At 43.4% G+C, this 21584-nt stretch overlaps 1 protein-coding gene across 3 annotated transcripts; it reads right to left on the bottom strand.

The window, feature by feature from the left end:
- Nucleotides 1-3870: 3870 nt before the first annotated feature.
- CRHBP (corticotropin releasing hormone binding protein) lies at nt 3871-19752 on the bottom strand. Of its 3 annotated transcripts, XM_047778146.1 has the most exons (7): nt 18101-19752; nt 17682-17775; nt 17248-17405; nt 15486-15696; nt 13369-13517; nt 8462-8579; nt 3872-4682 (listed from the first exon to the last, which is right to left on the bottom strand). In XM_047778146.1, exons 1-7 carry the CDS (start codon nt 18179-18181, stop codon nt 4525-4527), a joined length of 969 nt encoding a protein of 322 aa, XP_047634102.1. In that variant the 5' UTR covers nt 18182-19752; the 3' UTR covers nt 3872-4524. The 3 variants fall into 3 exon arrangements, with proteins under 3 accessions (XP_047634100.1, XP_047634102.1, XP_047634103.1); XM_047778144.1 differs by having other exon boundaries at nt 3871-4682; nt 17682-19752; XM_047778147.1 differs by lacking the exon at nt 3872-4682 and adding an exon at nt 7849-8378 and having other exon boundaries at nt 17682-19752.
- Between the last annotated feature and the right edge of the window lie 1832 nt (nt 19753-21584).

The following is a 21584-nucleotide window of genomic DNA, read 5'->3' as shown; positions in this document are numbered from 1 at the left end:
CACTCTCTATCAGGGGTTGTTAAGCACATAACCAAATTGCCTTCAAGTAAATCCTGTTCGCCAGTTCTTTTTCTTTCATGAAGATCCTACTTTGCAGGCAAACTCTGGTAATCCTGCCTCCCTATTAAAATAGCAAGAAAGGAAAAGTTTGAAGTTGGGAGAGATCTGGAAGAATCTTTGTCACCAAAATTTGTCCTGGGTCGAATATATTTCCTCCCTGGGGGACGAGGGGAGGACTACAGAGCAGGCCAGAACAACTTGTGTAGTAAAAGGCAAAATAAATAAATATAAAAGAGAAACATTAAGTTACTACTATAGACTTATTTTGCAGCCAAATGAAGCCATGAGTGCTTTAAACTAATACTGAAGAGATGGTAGCCCAGTTTCAGAAGAGCAGTATAAAACTTATTTTTATACATTATTTTCTCCTAGAGCAGGGATTCTTACTCTGAAACGCTGATAGGCTTCAGGGATTTGTGAATTCTCGGAAATTCAGGGATGTTCTTGTGTATATGGCCTCCTCCTCCCCACCCCCTGGAGATGATCTGTAGTTACTGTCAGATTTTCAAAGGCATCTAATCTAAGAATCACTATTCTTAGATGATTCTTTAAGACAAATGGAAAAGTTGGACACAATGCTATCAGTAAAAACCTAGTGTTTATGAGATCAAAGATGTGTATCTAAGGTATGTTCTTCTGGAAGACAATCAGATCAGGCCTGTCTGGAGAGTGGCAGCAAAACCAGACAGGGATATTGAAGAATAGCCAGACTTGGATTTAGACAGGCCCATGGTGTGAACTATGCTAGCACTCAAGGCTATGCCAAGAGCGTCATCATTATCATCATTGTCATCCTCAGTAGCTTAACCATAAAAATTTAAAAAAAAATTCACTTCTCGCTCACATAAAATCCAATTCCTGGTCAATAGGAAGCCTTCCATGAGGTCATTCAAGGATCCAGGCTCCTTGCATCTTATGGCTCTGTTTTCCTGTATGGCCTTGGAGTCCTTGGTAAGAATATAAATATCTTGCCAGTAGACAGAGGAAGAAAAAGAAAGTATGGAGGATCACATGAGAAGTGGGCATCATTTCTACCTACACTCCTTGAGTCAAAATTCACTCCCAGAACTAAACCTAACTGTAAGTGAGGTTGGAAAAGGTAGTCTAGCTGCATGCTCAGGAGGTAGAGGTAACCTACATACTCAGGTAGGTAACTATATTAATCCAACTTGACAAATTAAAATATAACTTGTGGTAAACACAAAGCATTTCTGCCCTATTCTCTTAAGTGAAAGCAGCAGTGCCAGGAAGAGGTTGGAAGTGAAGAAGTCATGACACTTTAGATACTGTGAGAAAGTCCAATATCATAGGCAGCCCAACATATTCATTCTGCACATGAGAGGCTAGAAGACAGAAGAGGCAGGCTTAGAGGAGGTAGAAAAGGGTCCAGAAGAAGGGGTGGGCACAGTGACATAAAACCCATGAGCAAAAATACTCAGAATCTCAGGCACGGAGCCATCAGGAATAGGGAGATTCAGTGATGCCATCAGTAGCAGAGACCGAGGTACTCATTTGGTATTTAGGACCTGGGGGGGGGGGGTTCAGAGCAGAGGGTGAGATCAGGGCCGGGTAAGAGCTAAGAGGAAATAACCAAGAGCTCCTAAGATTACAGAGATGAGGCTGGGGCACAAGGGTAGAGTTGAGACAGACCATTTGTGAGGTGACTCCTTCAGAACCACCATGGTGGACAAGAGAGATTCAAATCCCTCCTGTCCGAGGTCAGCATTGGTCCTGGAGTGGTTCAGAGCTACAGATAAGTTTATCTGGAAGGAGAGGCACATGGGAATGTGAAAAGACCTAACATGATCTACCCCCAATGTCACCAGTAACCTTACTCTGCTTCTGGTTCCCAGAAAACAACCCTACCTAACCCTAGCCTCTCACAAATGTCCTGGGATGAAAATGGACAATGGAATCCGTGCAAATCCTTCAGAGCACAAAGCAAATGCCCCACTCAGAGAATGGAGGACCTGGGGCAGCCTATGTACTTGGAAGTAAGAGATAATCATAAAAATGACAGCTCACATATACAAGACACAGTTCTTGGGCTTTAAATGCATCTAACCCTTTAATCCTGATAACAATCTTTATTTGAAGGAGGTAACTTTATTATTCCAACTTTACGAATTAAAAACTGAGCAATAGAGACATACAAATTACTTGCTCAAGTAAGTGGCAGATCTGGGATTCAAAGAGGTCTGGCTCGAGTTGACAACCTTAGCCACTGTGCATACTGCCTTTTACAGAAAGTCAAATCTGGCCACAATTTCATATAACATTTTAGTGCTTAACAGAGGTGCCAGTGAAGACACCCCCACCCCCAGAGATCTCATCTACTATTTTGTTTCTAGACACCCATCCCAACCATTTGGAATGAAGATGAAGTCATAGATTTCCAAAGAATAAGTCATGGACAGTTCATGGAACTGGCCACCCTCTCAAAAAACATACACTAATATGCAACAACAAGCTCTGAAGTCCAATAGGTCACAGATAAATGACTGAAGAATGACAAGGTTAGAAGAAACCTTAAGAACCAGAGTTCCACCCATATGAGTGCAGAAAGGCTAAGTAGCTTGCAAAAGGTCCCTTAGGAACAAAAGCAAGTTGTCCTAAATTCCATGGTAAAAATATTTGCCTTCATACCTCAGACCACTTGTTTTCTCTTCTTAGCACAAGGGGATCATGAGGTTAAGAGCCAGAAACTTCTGATGGTGATATAAGTGACTGCAGTAATTCTTAGGTTGCTAGAGGGACCGTGAAGAAGATAAAAGGGTTCAACTTCATAGAATTTATTTTCCATGAAATAAGGAATCCAACAACTTATATAACTAATGAGGAATTATGTAGCCATCCACTCAGACATTTATTCATTCCTCCCAGCCTTTATCCATCTATCCATTCAAGCATTTATTCATGCATTTGGCTCAAGTATTCACTCATTGCAGAATATCTAGTGAGCCAAAATTTGTGTGCAATCCTGGGTATTTTTAGCACTTTCAGTCACTATTTTTCTTCCTGCTTGGTTTTCAGGTTTTGTTAACAAGCTCAGGGTATGAGATTCTAGGACATTCCATTATGAAATTAGCTTTATATGAATTATGTTTGGGAATCACAATCAAGCCATTAATTATAGGGGAGCTTTCATCATCTAAACATTAACCCAAAATAAAGAGGTGTGTTCCCCTAGGAGTATTTCCTCTTTTGTTCAGGACCTCATTTTTGACCCCAAGGTGTCTTTTGCAGACCACACGCTTGGTCTCAAGCCAATTATGGACAAGGCTCAGTCACTGTAAACTGCTTTCAGGACCAAAAATGTGCTCAGATTTCTGCAGATTGTTTCTATGAGAGTTTAAAGTCTTTGCTATCCTTGTTGAAAAGCACACCTACTGTGACAAAGACATGTGTTCTGTTTCCTTGGAGGACAGTGGAAAAGGGATCCCCGCACCCTGCTTCCCTATCAGGACCAATCAGTTAGCGCTATTTGTGCAAACACTGTAATTTAACCTTCTGCCCTAAATAATTCTACTTCGATGGCCCAGAGTTCTCAGCGCACTAAGAAATCCAAAATTATGTAGGTGAGGGGAATTCACATTGAGGCACAGCAGAAACGAATCTAACTAGTATCCATGAGAATACAGGTTCAATCCCTGGCCTCGTTTAAGCATGGCTTGGATCTGGCGTTGCTGTGGCTGTGGAGTAGGCTGGCGGCTACAGCTCTAGTTCGACCCCTAGCCTGGGAACCTCCATATGCCTCAGGTGTGGCCCTTAAAAAAAAAAAAGGCAAAATGATGTAGGTCAGTATTTGGTGCTGTACCACCTGAGAACATTATTTTCTGAAGGTCGTTAGGGAGAGGACTACTCAGGAAAGCAACGCGCGCACTAAGTGGAGGTGCCAACATTCTCAATAGGTTTATTCATGTTTGTATTTACCGATGCAACATGTTTTCCATGCCACAAAGTTTTCTTAAAAACAAGTTATTACAAACCAATACATAATACCCAGCTACAGCTACTCTCTCTATGGTAAATGAAGAACAAGCAGAACATAAACAGAGGCAACTACTTTGGTCTACACTCTTGGTATATACACATGCGTTTTCTGTTATAAAACTGATAAGAACCATCTTTGTTTCTCTGTAGTATTTTTCATTGAGATACAATTTTTTACTGCCCATTTCTTTGTACTCGTCTTACCAGTTCAGGTTTGTAGCATACAAATTACAGAAAACTATTTTTCTACCAAAGGGTGTCGTGTGGTCATTTATATATTACAAATGAAAAAGAAGCAAGGTACAAAAATTAGTGTGTGTGTGTGTGTATGTAGTGTGTGTGTGCTGTGTGCTCCAGGTTGGACATACTGACTGGTACGAGAGGCTCTTAACTAGCTGGTCATCACAAGCATATATAAGAGCCAATAAAAACTCCCTTAGCTGGCAGCACAGAAATCATTGACCTGATTATTCAAAGACTAGACAAACAGAATTCCTGGATACTGTTTCCATTTGGGTTTTCCAGTTCGTATGGTTCCAGCTGGCGGTACTCAAAAGTCACACGATTGATATGTTTTCCACTGGAGACCATTCGCACCACCGTGTTGTCACAGCCAATTTTCATTTGGGCTATAATGCATGGAAAAAGTCAAAGTTTCCCAGCAGGTTAGAAAACACACAAACCATTTCTGTCCATGAGATCGTATCAACCCAAAGAAAGGGAGGACATGTATCTTCCTCCCACATATTCAAGGCAAGCATCTAGCATCAGGTGAAATATTTTTGTTTTCATTTTCAGTATAATATACAGCTGACCCTTAAATGTCATGGGTGTTAGGAGCGAGGACTCTGTTGAAAATCTGCTTATAAGTTATAATCTGCCCTCCAGATCCAAGGTTCCACACCCTCAGGTTCAGCCAGCCCCGGATTGTGTAGTACGGTAATATTCACTATTGAAAAAAATCCACCTCTAAGTGAATCCCCGCAGTTCAAACCCCAGTTGTTCAAGGGTCAACTGTGTATTAACTGTAGAATAGTGAAACTGAACTCCGCCTTTCTCCTCATGTTCAAGAACACTGTCAGTCAAATAAAACTGGCTCCATAGAGGTAAGAAGATATCTCCTCGTGGGTTTTATGTTTTCTTACCTGCAAGGCTTGGGTGGTGAAGGCAAGCTTCTGTCCCTGGGGCACCTTTGCTCTAGTTGTGCTCGCAGTGGGGGCAGTGCTGCCCTCTAGGGACAGGCTAGAAATCTGCAGGGGCAGTTATTGGTTACATCTGGGAGTAGCATTTAGCGGGCTGCGCTAACAGATGGATTATATTGCAGGACATTTATATACACCCCCCAAAAAGATCACCTGTTTATTATTTTATGAGCCTAGATAATAATTCTATTTCATATAAAAGCAAAAAATCATTTGCATGGTATAAGCATACAGTAAATATACTCAGTTCTGTCCTACTGTTCACCTGTACCTGTATTTCTTCTATGGAATAGTTTTGATATCTTTATGGGTCTTAAATCCAATCTTATTCACTATTTTTATAAGCACGTGGCAACATTTATGTATCTTCTGGTGCACATGTGCCTCTGCAGTTATGTATTGAAACTGTGTATGGTTTTTAGGCATACTTTTAAAAAAATTTCTCAGCTTTGTTGAGGTATCTTTGACAGAAGTGGTACATATTTAAGATGTACAACAGGCTGGTTTTATATAAATATACACCGTGAAATGATCACCCCAGTCAAGCTAATTATCATTCATTACCTCACATAGTTACCTTGCTTTTCTTTTGGTTCCCACGCCCTTCTCTTCTGGCAACCATCTGTTTGTTCTCTGTCCCCATAGGAGCCTGTTTCTGTTTTGTGAAACTCAGGATTTTTGTTAAAAGTTACTGTTATTTGATTTCTCCAGCCTCAGGATAGTTCCTAAGGCAAGATTTATCTGCCCCAAGATAATCCTTTCTGCTGTTTTAATTTTCTCAACCTTTTTTTCCTACTTTGTAAGGCCTTAATTCTGAGCAACACTATTATCCTTGAATAGCGGGTACTTGACAAACATGCACCTGGGTTTAAATGAGGCAAAACTGCCAGCTACAGTTACTTAGGCAAAAGTGAATTTGGAGACATAATAAATTTAAACCCTATAATTATTTTAATATAAGCACCAGGAAGTCTAGGCGAAGCTTCTGGGAGGAGATCCAAAGTTATTTTTCTCTAAACGATTTGGAAGGTCATTCTCTGAGCCCTATATAACATGCCTTATTTACTTTAATGTGCATATCATTTATTTATTATTTGACATAATTCCTAATCAAATCTAGTGTAAAGGGCAGGATATCTAATAGCTCTTTATTGTCTAAATGATTTCGGAGGGGCTCATGGAAACATAGCAAAAGAAAGAAAAAAAGTGAAGTATAAAATGAATCAATGAGTCAGATAATTCAAGCCTTCAAATTAGCTTAAGACTGGTGTCAATTATCTAGATAATATAGGGAAAAGTATTTTGGCCTTAGTCATACCCTCTTACCTAAATCAAGCATATAATTCATGCACCAAAATCACTATGGCTTCGATTGTCTAAATTTTAAGGCATGCGTGTGCTTCAGGTCTCAATCTTTTTAACCAGCTCAAATGCCTCTCCTCATAGAGTGCCCTCCGTGGGCAGGAAAGGACCTCCGTGCCTCTGAGAACACACACAAAGGGAGAGAAGCCACAAGGTTTCAACCAGGGCTCAAGAGTAAATTAGCATAAACGAATCTCCACGTTTTTAGCAAAGTGGGTTTTTAGAAATCTTTTCCCTTTACCTGTACATATTAATTCTATTTCAGAGAGGTTTTGTTGATTACGTTTCCAGCAATAGCTCAGAGAGAGAAAATCCTGGTGGGCAGACTTGGTTTTGCTTAAAACAGGTAACAGCTGATCAAAAGGATGTTTGATTTGCAGCTTCATTATTTAGTTGGTTAGTGATGTTGGTTAAAAGAAAGGAAGGGGATTATGGAAAGGGATGAAAGACTGTTCTTCTGTTTGATTTTTGTCTCTTACCAGATAATCTCTGGGTGCTGCATCTGAAGCATAGATAACAGGAGTGATCCTTATAGACATGTTTCCCCCTCCCGGCTTGGACTTGATTAATTAGTTTGGTCGTGAGTCAGTGATTCCCACCCCCCACCCCACCTGAGCAAAATCTAAAGAAAACCTAGGAGTTCCTGTCGTGGCGCAGCAGAAACAAATCCGACTAGGAACTATGAGGTTGCGGGTTTGATCCCTGGCCTCGCTCAGTGGGCTAAGGATCCAGCATGGCCATGAGCTGTGGTGTAGGTCGCAGATGCAGCTCTGATCTGGCACTGCTGTGGCTATGATGTAGGCCTGCAGCTTTAGCTCCAATTAGACCCCTCCTGAGAACCTCCATATGCTTCGGATGTGGCCCTAAAAAGACAAAAAAAAAAAAAAAAAAAGGAAAATCTTCGGTGATCCATAACAAAGAAAATCTGGTTCTGATTGGTATGCCCTGTGCTAAACTGTTCTTTTATTGTTGGTGACCACTTTAGATTTCAGAATTTATCTCTGTTTTTGCAGTGGTCTTTCAGAGGCTGGTTTTGTTTTGTTTGTTTTGTTTTTTTCCCTTGTCTTTTTTTGTCTTTTTGCCTTTTCTGGGGCAGCTCCTGTGGCATGTGGAGATTTCCAGGCCAGGGGTCTAATCGGAGCTGCAGCCACCGGCCTACACCAGAGCCACAGCAACGCCAGATCTGAGCTGAGTCTGCAACCTACACCACAGCTCACAGCAACACTGGATCCCTAACCCAATGAGCAAGGTCAGGAATCGAACCCACAATCTCATGGTTCCTAGTCGGATTCGTTGACCACTGCGTCATGACAGGAACTCTGAGAGATTGGTTTTGCTCCTAGAAGTTGGAGTCATTCAGAAGTTCTGAGAATTTCTAATAAAGCATATCACTCTTAATGTATTTCGTATGAGTAACACATACGTATGGTAAAATTAGCTATTTCATTATATTATTACTAAGTGATGATACGTCTATTATTGAACTATTGTCTTATGTTAGTAAATAGATCCTTTAGACTCTAGAAAGTGAAAAGGGGGACCTTCGTGAAGATGGAAAGAGCACAGAGCCAACAACCTTTGTCTTTTTCATAGTTTACCTAGGGCCAACCTGGAACATGCAACCTTGTTACTTTATAGGTGTCTCTCCCAATGTCAGATACTGCAGTCATGGACTCTTGATACCATACTTAGGCTGAAATGTAAAAATTCTCATCTGGCTCAAAACGTAAAATTGAAGTTTTTTGGGTAGAACTTGTCCTCCTGTGTATAAAAAAATCCAAGGTGTTTTATGTAAGGAAATGATCTTAATAGGCACATCAATAATAAGCAAAGAAACATCTCACCTGGGCCGTGAAAGGGATAGCAGAGGTCAGCTAAGGGCATCATCTTGGAAGGGTCCAATCCAGTTCCTCCCAGCAGCTCCACGAAGTCTCCTATTCCTCCACAACTTGCTGACGACTTCTAAGAAAACAAAGCAGCAGAGGAAGATGGATTTAAACCACCTGTGGAAGTCAAACCATTTGACCAATGGCAGACTGGGAAATTTTCTCCATTAGCCATAACCATGCTGGCAGTGCCATTTCATTTCACATCCAGGCCTCTGGAAATTAAGACCTTTTTTTTTTGTCTTTTTAGGGTCATACCTGTGGCATATGCAGGTTCCCAGGCTAGCGGTCAAATTGGAGCTGTACCTGCCAGCCTCTACCACAGCCACAGCAATGCCAGATCCAAGCCGTGTCTGTGACCTACACCACAGCTCATGGCAACATCAGATCCATTAACCCCTGAGCAAGGCCAGAGATTGAACCTGCATCCTCATGGATACTAGTCAGATTCCTTTCTGCTGAGCCAGGACAGGAACTCTGAAATCAAGACTTTTTTAAAGGAAAAAACAGTCGTAGAAGTTGCTCTTCTAAATTGGTTGAATAATCAATCATTTTTCAAAATGTGTGTGCACTAAAAAGTTTTTTTTATAAGCTTAAGGACTGGAATGATGAAATGGGGAACCTATAAACACCATACAAGATATATGGAAACTGAATCTGAAAATTCTTTGCTTTTTAAATCATTTAGACATACATAATGAATTATGTGAATTTCTTTCTTTCTTTTTTCTTTTCTTTATTTTATTTTATTTATTTATTTATTTATTTTGCCTTTTTGCCTTTTCTAGAGCTGCTCCCACAGCATATGAAGTTTCCCAGGCTAGGGGTCGAATCGGAGCTGTAGACACCGGCCTATGCCAGAGCCACAGCAACTTGGGATCCAAGCTGCGTCTGCAACCTACACCACAGCTCATGGCAACGCTGGATCCTTAACCCACTGAGCAAGACCAGGGATCGAACCCTCAACTTCATGGTTCCTAGTCGGATTCGTTAACCACTGCACCACGACGGGAACTCCTATGTGAATTTCTTAATGCATGCAGTCAGAGTTTTTATAAATAGCGCTCTTGCATCAGCTTTCCTTTCAGCTTTCCTCTTTTTGTCTTCTTTATAAAGGACTTTTTCTGCTATTGAGATAATCCTTTTCATTTCTACTGATAAGGATTTAGATTAGTTATAAGAATGCTAAAGAAAGAAGAGAACTCTTTGGGGCTTAAATTAGCGTTACCATCCCCTTTCTCCTTCCAAGTAAAAGAATTTAATTCAAGTTGCTGAAAATAATTTAACCAAAGCCTTTGTGTGATCCACTGTAATCACTTTTTTTGCTTCCCTTCATCCTTCCCCCATTGTCTCGTCCACAGCAATTGCTGAGTTTCACTTTCTCATACAAACAAAGCAGCCCCTCTCAGGCCCAAGTGGTACACAGTAGGCCACCCATCTCCTGTGATCAGGGCTGGCCTGATGGGCCTGCCACTGGTACCCACAGGGCCCACACTTACAAGGCCCAGTGCTTGGCTTAATGCTCTGCTGTCACCATCTTTAAATTCTTAATAATTTTAAAATAAGGCCCCTAACTTTTCATATCGTACTGTTCCCCACAAATTATACAGCCAGTTTTGCCTGTGATCCTCTCCTTCATTGAGGCATACTTAGGAAGAGATCTAGTGGCATATGGCAAAGTGCTTACAAGTTACCATATGCTGCCACCAAGGGACCAAAATCTCAAATAGAGAATGTTAAACACACACATACATCAACACACACAGTCCCACATTTGGGAAGATACCGAAATACACCTGGGAGTGAAAAACAAACAGAAAATAATATAACAGCAACTTTTTGGCTCGTGAAAGGAAGTGGGTGGGGATGTATGCTCTGAAAGCACCTACTCTGTGTGGGTTCTATGCTCAGGTGCTTTACACATAATTTTACCAAATGATGAAATAGAGGGTTAATGAGCACCATGGTGCACAGGGCTCATGTTCTTGCATGAAGAGTTGAAGAAACCATTTAGAGGTAAAGGAAAAAAAATTCTAATTGCCTTTGCCTTGAGTAGAGGATGTCCAGGGAGAACATCTCTTAAGACAAGAATTTCCACCAGGTTCTAGAGGCTCCAAATTTCAGCAGAAAGAGATGAAGGGAGAAACTTGCTCTTGGAAGAGAGATAGGGAAATAAGAAAGCTGGGAAGAAGTAAAAGCAAAATGAAGGGAACTAAACAAAGAAACAATGAGGTCAGGTGCACGTACTCCTTGGCATTCAGTGACTTTCCTCTCCCCTTCCCCAAACTCTCAGCTGTTCTTATAAACAATAGCAGCAGTTGAGTTGCATAGGGACCTCTGGGTTCAGCTCCGTAACAGTGATCCCCTAGATTCCTTCATGGAGAGTCTATCTTCCTGGACTAAGTGACTATCATCTCCTGCCTAGACTCTGACAATGGCCTTTTTTTTTTTTTTTTCTGTCTTTTTGCCTTTTCTAGGGCTGCTCCTGCGGCATATGGAAGTTCCCAGGCTAGGGGTTGAATCAGAGCTGCAGCTGCCAGCCTACACCACAGCCACAGCAACGCAGGATCTGAGCCATGTCTGCCACCTACACCACAGCTCACGGCAATGCCGGATCCTCAACCCACTGAGCAAGGCCAGGGATTGAACCCGCAACCTCATGGTTCCTAGTCGGATTCATTAATCACTGAGCCATGACAGGAACTCCAACAATGGCCTTTTAAGTTCATTCTTCTGCTGGTCCTGGCAACCCATTCACTGTCATTCATGGAAGCCCGAAGGACCTTTAGGTAATCCTCTCCGACCCGCCTTGGACTTTGTTAATTAATTTGGTCATGAGGCCAGCAATTCTCAGCCCTCCTTGCCCTACTCGTGCATAATCAAATGAGTTATGTCACTTTCCTGTCTGGACCCTTCAGTGGTTTCCTTCCCACTGCACTTAGAATAAATTCAAGCTTTTTTTTTTTTCTTTTTTTCTTTTTTGTCTTTTTAGGGCCAGAGATAGAGCATATGGAGGTTCCCAGGCTAGGGGTTGAATCAGAGCTATAGCCGCCAGCCTACACCAGAACCACACCAGATCCAAGCCAAGTCTGTGACCTACACCATAACTCACGGCAATGCTGGATCCTTAACCCACTGAGCAAGGCCAGGCTCAAACCTGCATCTTCATGGATGCTTGTCAGGCTCATTTCCACTGAGCCAGGACGGGAACTCCAAATTCCAACTCTTTAATAGGACCTACCGGGCTCTTCACACCCTGGCCCTGCCCACACCCTTGGTGCTATATTATAACACTTTCTCTTGACCATTCCTTCTTCCCATTTCTAGAACACAGGAAGGCCATTCCTGCCTCCGAGCCTCTGCACTACTGTTTCTCTGTTCCCAGCTCTTCCTGCAGCTGCTGGCTCCTTCTTACCTGTCACTCAAGTCTCACTTCAAATGCCTCCTTCCCAGAAGGTTTCTTTGCTAAGCATCTTCTCTCCAGCAGCTGCCCACCCCTGCTGTTACTCCCTGGAACCCCAGACTCCAGCCCAGGTCATCTTCTGTCGGGCACTCGCCTCTCTTTAAATACATTATACTCCTGCCTGTCTCATTCCCCTGGAATCTAGGTTCCATGTCAGCAGGCCCTGTTTTGTTACTAATTCCCAGCATCTAGAAGAACACTTTGCCCATGGAAAGCACTCAAAAAAAAAAAAAAATTTTTTTTTGTAAAGCAATAGATACGCAGAACACTGCAGACTTTACATTTTTTTAAACACGAAGCACCAAGATTAGCCCTCACGCCCAAGAATAACAAAAACGCAGCTCTCCCAATCTACCACACTTGCCATTTTCTACATTATACATCAGGAATGACATACAAACAATCTCAAGCCAATAAGGCTTTGCCAAAGACATCCACTTATCCTGGTCTTCATCAAAGGATTATTTCGTCCACTAAGGTTCAGCTGGGAAGAAGAAGAAGAAAAAAAGGCATTGACCTATGAATTTAGGGCTTACAGGAAATTGGATAGACTGCTTTTCTCTGTGCTGGTCCTATTTATTTGGTTTTCACTGAAATCTGTCTGATTAGGAACCATGACTATCTTTGATGCCAGCAAACATGCAAGCTATCTTAACCTAGGCAGATGAGAACGGGACAGGAAATGAGGATGACTCAGTGGAAACTGGCTACCCGTGCAAATAAATGCGGTCAAGCTCAGCATTCATTGTAAATTCTATAGAGAAGTTCACGATGTGTGTGTGGGGGGGAATGTTGATGAGGAGTCACAGTTAACATTTTGTTGCAAGTGTCCTGCATTAAACATAATGCCTGAAGAACGCTTCCAAACGTTACTGTATTTTGCAATATAAAAATCCAATTTTGTCTTTTATGCTACCCTTAGCATTCCTTCCTAACACAGTTCTGTCAATGAGACACTTCCCTTCGTGTCAAAAGAAAATTCCAATAATCAGAAAAACAGCTGTGTAGATGACTCACACGAGGTTCTGCTAGGCGAGAATTTCTGTAAAAGAGGCGAGTACAAGAGGGTTCAATTGTAATTACATGCCACAACTTTGCCAATTGAAAACGTTTCTTCCCTCCCAAGAAAAGTATGCAAGTAGTCAGACAGGGCACCTGAGTATGCAGCTTGCATCAGGACGGAAATAGAAGAAGAGGAGTTTACTGAAACAGGCAGGGCAGCCTCTGGGGAGGGTTAACAGTCAAACAGAACATACTGCTCCAATTCGCTTCTGTCCGCCTTGGTCCTGCATGATGATGTGTCCTGTACGATGTGTGATGCATGATATTTGTCCTGTATGATGTGTGGCTCTGGTAGAGCTGGGGCCTTGGGAAGTGATAGGGAATCAAGGAAGCAACTCACCTTTAGCTGCAGGCCATTCAAGTGCCCCAGGGTGAGATCAGATATTTTGATGACCACAGGGTAAATTATGGAGAAGCTGCAGTTGCGATGCTGATGGGGAACGACCAGAGTAAACCTTCCATTTGGGGTCTGGGAGATGACATTGCAGGCTTGGTAGAAACACAAAAACACATTTTCACTACGTGGTATTCGGGGCTTTTAGAGAAATGTATCTAATCCTTATTTCAAGCTAGGTCTGGGGGCTTGTGGCCCAGAAGAGGGGACATATCATGAGGGCAACGGAGTGACAGAAAGTAAATGGGGAATAAAAACCACCAGTGATGTATGGACATGGTCAGGAGGTGCTGGGCTGCAAAAAGGCTTCTAATCTGAATCTCAGGAGGTTACCGTCATAAAACTCACAAGGTGTAAATGAATAACCAACCAAACAATATTAGCCGGTACAAGTTTCAGAAGCACTTCATTACCTAGAGTCCAAATTCAAGCTGGAAGTCTGGGAGAATCCAGGCTTAAAGGGGAGGCCAGACCTCACACTCTGTCTGTCTGAAACCTTTATTAACTGAACTTGGAGCCATCTATGACTTTTTCGATAATAAAGTAAAGAAATAATAAAAAAACCAGTTACAAAACAGGCTGAGAAAAATAGGAGGCAGGCTTATGTCTGATAAATACTTACTGAGTGTGAAGGTGATAAGTTGACTAAAAGGTAAAATTTTGATGTGTGACTTACTCCCAAGACTTTCTGAAATTTTGTTTTGTATCTCAGGTCTAGACCCATAATAAATTTCTTCTTCTAGCCATGGAACTAGAAGCATTAGAGTTTGTACTTTTTTTGCCCGATTATGGGACAAAGGCTTCTGATTGATCAGAATACATCAGAACTCTCGCCTCTTTTCTGCGTTTTTAATTACACTTATTTTCAAAAAGAAATGAAATTCCTTGATGCTTCTAGGTTTTCTGATTTCTAACCAAACGGGATATAGGAAAAATAGCTGATGTTGTACTCTAGGCTTACTCTGCTCCAGGCCTCAAAAACAGCCTTTTGAAGGGGCTTCTTTCAAAAGGTTTTTTTAAAAAAAAAAAAATTGGATAATCTGTCAGTACATTATTTTTTGGCAGATTAGGCAGGCCTCCTTCTTCAACCACATGAAGTGTTAATATTTATAATACTATATGCAACCAGAAATGAGTAATATGTTTTATTTTCCTGATTTTTTATAAAAACTTTCCTCTTAATGGGGAAAAAATAATAAGCAGATGAATGAACTCATTTGATTAAGATAATATGTTCCAGGCATAGGCTGTTCAGCTTTATAGTATTTATTAGTATATCCATCAGAAATGAACTAAATTAGAGTAGGGGGTTCAGACTTAAAAGGCAATGCTGAGGTTCATTCTCTGGTCCAACCCTCCGCTTAAGGCACAAAATCCATCTATACAATCCCAGATATGCAGTCTTTTGGTCCTTGCCTAGATATCTCTAAGACTGCGACTTTATAACTGATCCCTCAAGCTTATCCATATCAATGGAATGACTTGGAGGACTTAAAGCTTGTCAATGAATACATCATAGTATATTATTAGATCAAAATAACACTGGAGAAAACATAGAATTCCATCATAAATTAGTATCCTACTTAGCCTGGGAACTAAATTAAAAGCTGATTTGATTTTCATAATAATTAATAGGAAATAATCTCTACATCATTTCTTTTTTTCTTTTTTATTTAGGGAGCACCCATGGCATATGGAAGTTTCCGGGTTAGGGTTCGAATCGGAGCTACAGCTGCCAGCCTTATGCCACAACCACAGCAACATGGGATCCAAGCTGTGTCTGCAACCTACACCACAGCTCACAGCAACGCTGGATCCTTAACCCACTGAGCAAGGCCAGGGATTGAACCCACATCCTGATGGATGCTAGTCGGATTCATTGTCACTGAACCACACCGGGAACTCCCCCTTTACATCATTTCTAATTACAAAAACATTCCCATTCAAATCCTTCTTTACTTCAAACTTCTTAAGTCTGTGCATGGTACTACCTTTGAAAAGCAGATTTGACACTCTCCCCCACACGTCCTGCCTTCTGACTGGGAAGACTGGAAGCCACTTACGGAAAAGGTTCGGATCTGTCTGTATGGTTAATGTGAATCCATTTCCTGGTTCATGGACCCGGAAGAAGATCATGGCCACATTCTGGGAGGATCTGATGCTCCTTCTGCTGAGACCACTCTCACAGAAATCTATGTACCGCTCACTCGTGGGGAGAGGATGATCCTGGGAGCTGGGGAACTTCTCTCCCTTGAGAATCCAACCATCAAATACCTTCCAACAAAAAATACAGACACAGATGATCATTTCCCATCAACTCCTAAAATCACAGGTGTGTTGAAAAGGGGAAAGAGGTTAATTAGCAATGGGCCTTCAGTCATAAGTGAGGAAATGACAGCCTACAACCCCCTCCCAAAAACTGGCTTTCTACTTGTATAGGGTTGTTTGCAAGTCATATTTGAATTAACTATTGCTCCCCCTCCCCATAAACCCTATTGTTTCTAAAGGAAATAAACTTTCTTATGCTTAATCACTTTAGCAACCTTGGTAAATGAAACTACAGACAATATATATTTTTGCCCTGATCGTATTTTTCCACACATCCCACCTTCTGAAGAATTCCACAGGAGCATAATTTGGGTTTTATTTTCACTCTTTCCTCATTAAAATATGAACAAAATATCTCAAAAATAGACAGCAAGAGAAAAAACTAGAGCAGCAATTTTACCTACCTGCCAGTGATTATACACACCCATTTTCCTCATTTTTCACTCTTATCACATATTAAAATACCAAGAATGACTTCAACATTTAGATAGCAATAGGTGGATTGGAGTTCCCTGGTAGTCTAGTGGTTAAAGACTCGGGGTTGTCACTGATGTCACTGCTGTGGCTCTGGTTAGACCTCTGGCCCAGGAACTTCCATATGCCTCCACTGCCATGGCTAATAATATTGTCATTATCATTATCATTATCACTAATAGCTGGTTTGCCAGATACGACTTTTTTCCCTCACTTGTTACAGCTTGCAGTTGATTGGACAGAAGGTCAGAGTCTACTGACTCTACTCTTAAAATCTCCACAGGTCTTTAATTTAATGTGTGCTACCTGGTTCACATTAGTAAAATTGCCAGCTACAAGTTACTCCACCAGATCAGTCCTCTTCTGTTGTGTTTGACAGATTCCAAAATAATCCACTTTGGGGTTTTAATCATGTTCACTTTAATGCCACAGGAGAAACTCCACCAGCCATCCCAGGCGGAGAACTGGGAGTGGGGATGTTGTGAGGCTGAGGACTTATCTTCGCCTCCCACCTTCCTCAGACTAGATTCCTTCTCAGCATCCCTCCCAGCAGGTCACCCAGCTACTGAAGACAGCCTCTGGGAAGCTGGAACAGCTCCACAGAGAGAGGGACCAGCAGGAGCGAGGCGGGCTCGGATCTCAGATGTGTGGGGCCGGCCTTCTAACCCAGACCCGCTGGCTTGGTGGACCCGAGAGCTCGTGCTGGTTGGTTTGCACCACGTTTCATCTGCCCCAGATTGCAACACAGCGGTTCGCACCACAGCGGAGTCTTCGGAAGCGCCCGGAGACGCGGAGAGCGCAGGAGGGGACTAGAAACCCCTGCAACGTCCGAATCAACTGCCCTTCAGGGGGTGAGACGAGGTTCGCGCTGCATCGAGGTCCCAGAACTCACCTCTCCCACCCTGGCACCAGCAAAGCATCTAATTATGAGGGTCACCGGCTGCACACACTGGGGCACAGCGCCCCGGCCACTGCCCCTCCCTTGCCCCATGGCTGGGGCTACACCCTGTGGGGGCGCCTCACCTTCAGGAAGTCCCCGCTCTGACAGTCGATGGAGACTCGGTCGTAATGGATGGTGATGAACTCCTCGGGCTCTGCTATGAAGAAGGCTGCACAGTGCAGCTGCGGCCGGTCGGCGGTAAAGGTGAACTGGCCCTGGAGGCTCAGCATGTCCAGGCACCCTGAGGGAGGGCAGCGGGGCTGTGGGTCCCAGGCTGCAGCCACCGAGGCGCCAGCCCAGGCAGCCCCTCACTACGCACCCTAACTCCCAGCCTCTGCTGCGCCCGGCTCCTGCGCCCCGGGGGCGCCACCCCATCTCGCCCCGGCGCACCTCCTGGGACGGACCCTCAGCGATGGGAATGCCCGTCCTGGACAGCGCTTCCTCTCTGGGAGCCGCTTGCCCTCTGCGCGGAGCCCCCGTCTCCCCACCTCCCCACTGCCCCGCTGCCCGGACTTACGCAGAGCGCGGCGGTACAGCTGCTCCCCCGCCAGCTCCCGCTTCAGATTGGCGCTGAAGAGCAGGAAAGGGTCGTGGTCCACCGCTTCCCGAAGCTGGCCAGGAAAAGGGGTCAGTTTGGAAAAGTTCAAGGAGGGGGAAAGGGGACCAGAAGCAGGCGCCGTCCCTGCCCCGCGGCAAAGGAAATGAAGTGGCGGGGTCCAGAGAAGACAGATTTCCATCAGACCAGGGTATCCCCAGGGGCCAGAGGGAAGGAGGAAGAGGCAGGGGGGAACACCTAGGGGGAATCAGGGGAAAGAGGGGGCAGTGTAAATAGAGAAGAGCGAACTCACCTCACCATAGTGAGGCAGCCTACGCACCCCCCAAGGCTGGACACTCACGAAAGAGAGGTGTGATGGGTCAGTCCCGGGGATCGCTCACCTCCAGATACCGGCTCTCCCCTCTTAGAGCCATCAGGCAGATGAGAATGAAGTGACACTGAAGTTTGAAAGTGGGGGCCATGCCGGCCTTGCCTCTGCAGCTGGTCCTTTCTGCTCCGGAGGTCTCAGGCTTTGCTTCCCACACGCTCGCCCAGGCTGAGAGCTAGAAGCTGGTAGGGTCCCTTTGCTGGGTCTCTTTTATAGAGCGGTGAGGAGGGGAGGCTCTCTGCCCCTTAACTGATCTGAGCTCAGTAACCATGGGTTACCCTGTCTCAGTGACAAAGCTTGTGGTGATGACGAGGGTCCAGCTCTCAGCCACACATTTTCAAGAGTGGTCCAGCATTATTCACCAAGAATGATTTCAGACACTTACAACTTAGTGAACTAAAGTGTGGAAGAAAGAATGAGGCAGGGATGGAGAATAAGGGGGAGCATTTTATTTGACCTGCCACATGCTGAATGATCCTCTCCCGTGGATATGCAGGGAATTTTTGGTTTTGAAAGCCAAGTGACAATGTTACATGCATGAAATACCCAAACACACACAACCTTATCATACAGGCTTGTCATGTATACCTTGAATGGAATCAGGTTGGAAATTGCCAGAGAATATACTATTCATGCAATTGCTCATGCCTCTCAGGAAGAAACTTGAGGCATTTTCAGCTCCAAAGAGAAACTGAACCAAAGCTGAAGCCTGATTTTGCAGAATATTGCAGACACATAATTCAAGCTTTCTTTCTGTCCCTTGGTCTTTGCTTTATCCTGGTTCAGTTTCCAGTAAGCATGTCCTTAATAGGAAGCTAATTCTGGAGTCCATGCACTTCTGGATTTTAGCTGAGCTCTTTCACATACAGGATAGACACACTCCTGGGCCACCTAACCTCGGCCTTGACCTTAGCATCCACCTGAACCACTGAGAGATGGGAGTCATTCCATTTCATGCCTTCAATACCTGGATTACTTTCATACTCTGATAGGAAGACCTGCTGAGAAGCTTTATTAAAACCACTCATCAGCAAATTTATAGGGCTAAACAAATGACTTAGAGGTGCAGAAGTAAGTTAAGTATAAGCTTATCTTTGCTGATTAGATGTGAATTGCTTCTTTCTTATGTCCAAAATTGTAGGAAATATGAAGATCCCCCCTCTTGGCTTTCTCACCCCTCTCCGATCTCTTTGCAGTGCAAGGCAACCACAAATCCTAAAAACCTCATGGTTTTGTCTTTGCCTAACAGAAAACATGGTTACTGCCCATAACTTTCTTTGCTATTAAAATTACTACAAATAATAAGACCATCATATGGTGTTTTAACTCAAGGAAATGGTTACATATTCAGTGTATAAAAATACTCACTATGAGGCAGTATTTTGCCTGGGGGTGTCAGAACTTGCTATGTTCATGTTTAAGACAATTCTGAGCTCTGAAGGAACTGCCTCTTAATTGTGTAACCAGGAGGCTTTCCTCTCATAGTCCAGCTTTGTAAATAGTCTTCAGATCACAGACAGGATAAGAGGGAAGGGCACCCAAAGGTCATAAACACTGGCTACCATGTCCTTCTCCCCCTGATGGTTTGAGTTTCAGAGAGGGTATAAAGAAAACGGAGAGGAATTTAAAATGGGGAAAACAGGAGTTCCCGTCGTGGCGCAGTGGTTAACGAATCTGACTAGGAACCATGTGGTTGCGGGTTCGGTCCCTGCCCTTGCTCAGTGGGTTAACGATCCGGCGTTGCCGTGAGCTGTGGTGTAGGTTGCAGACGCGGCTCCGATCCCGTGTTGCTGTGGCTCTGGCATAGGCCGGTGGCTACAGCTCCAATTGGACCCCTAGCCTGGGAACCTCCATATGCCGTGGGAGCGGCCCAAGAAATAGCAACAACAACAACAACAACAACAAAAGACAAAAATAAAATAAAATAAAATGGGGAAAACAAATGGTTTAACCCCAGCTTGGTTGGCCTCACACATGCCAGGTCTGTCTCCACCCTGTTTGTGCCCAGAGAGGGGCTCTAGCACACTCATCCCCCATGCCATGGGCCCATTCTCCTTTCCCATCATCCAGCTGTAGCCTTGGCCTGCTCCCAGGATGCAGCCTGGCGCTCAGTCTGGAGACCTCTGTTTATCCCACTCTGGGTGTCTGGCTTTCTTAGCATTGTCATGGAGACATTCTTCTCCAAACTGCTCCTTCACACACACACACACACACACACACACACACACACACACACACACACACACACACAGAAGCACATGGACAACAATGATGTCCCTCATATGCATTCATGATCCTCCCTCTTCAGGAAGTGAACACAGGAAGAGCAAGGATGATTGATAGCAAACGTGATGACAGATGGGTACCATTCTATTTTACATAACAATGCACAAATTATAGTATAAGATGAATTTCATTCCTACCAAATCCCACGTGGGGAAATGAATGTGTTATTTTCACCAGTTTGATAAATATCTCCTAAGTCAATGGAAACCATGTTTTGTTTTGGTTTTGTTTAAATAATGAAGGGAGTTCCCGTGTGGCTCAGTGGGTTAAGGATCTGGTGTTGTCACTGCTGTGGCTCTGGTTACAGCTGTGGCTCAGGTTTGAACCCTGGACCAGGAACTTCTGCATGCTACAGGCAAGGCCAAAAAATGAAAAAAGAGTAAAAGGGATGAAAACTAGAATCTATTGGGCAATACCAAAAGATGAAGCTAGAGGACAAAGAGAAGCCAGATAGCCGTTCTCTATAAGCAAGAGTATTAAAAAAAGGAGAGGGTGAGAGCAATGAAAGTGTCATTTAAATTAGACAATAACTAGGTCTATGTCTAAGGATTAAAGATGAATTAGTTTCATGGACCGATTTAGTCATTCAAACACTTAGCTTAATATTTGTTGAATCCAGTTAACTGGTACTTTTGAAATATGTTCTGGAATTTCCGTCGTGGCACAGTGGTTAACAGATCTGACTAGGAACCATGAGGTTGCAGGTTCAATCCCTGGCCTTGCTCAGGGGGTTAAGGATCCGGCATTGCCGTGAGCTGTGGTATAGGTCGAAGATGCGGATGGCTCGGATCCCTTATTGTTGTGGCTGTGGCATAGGCCAGTGGCTACAGCTCCAATTAGACCTCTAACCTGGGAACCTCCATATGCCGTGGGAGTGGCCCAAGAAATGGCAAAAAAGACAAAAAAAAAAAAAGAAAAAAGAAAAAAAAGAAAGAAATATGAGTTAAACTCAGAGTCTACAAGCACACTGGTTGGAAATTCTTTGTATATTCACCCCATTCTCTGTACACATTTTAGCTTCTCTCCATGTTTTTCCAGATAACTTCTCCCATGCTGATGTGAATACAATTTCTGACCAGTGTTTCTGGGATCTTAAACTGTGGTTAGGCAGGGTTAAGGCATCCTTTGTTTTAGGTAAGATTAAGACTTTTTTTTTTTTTTTTGGTCTTTTTGCCTTTTCTAGGGCCACTCCTGCGGCATATGGAGGTTCC

The sequence above is a fragment of the Phacochoerus africanus genome, chromosome 4 (genome assembly GCF_016906955.1).
Source record: "Phacochoerus africanus isolate WHEZ1 chromosome 4, ROS_Pafr_v1, whole genome shotgun sequence".
Classification (NCBI taxonomy): domain Eukaryota; kingdom Metazoa; phylum Chordata; class Mammalia; order Artiodactyla; family Suidae; genus Phacochoerus; species Phacochoerus africanus.
This window is presented reverse-complemented; position numbering and strand designations above follow the sequence as displayed.

Excerpts from the sequence above, each read along its gene's own strand:
- CRHBP (XM_047778144.1), bottom strand. The coding sequence starts at position 17,901 with ATGGAAATCTGTCTTCTCTGGACCCCGCCACTTCATTTCCTTTGCCGC. Across the intron at positions 15,697-17,247 it reads AGAGCGGGGACTTCCTGAAG|GTATTTGATGGTTGGATTCT; the intron begins GTGAGGCGCCCC and ends TTTTGTTGGAAG. Across the intron at positions 8,580-13,368 it reads TGAATGGCCTGCAGCTAAAG|AAGTCGTCAGCAAGTTGTGG; the intron begins GTGAGTTGCTTC and ends TTGTTTTCTTAG.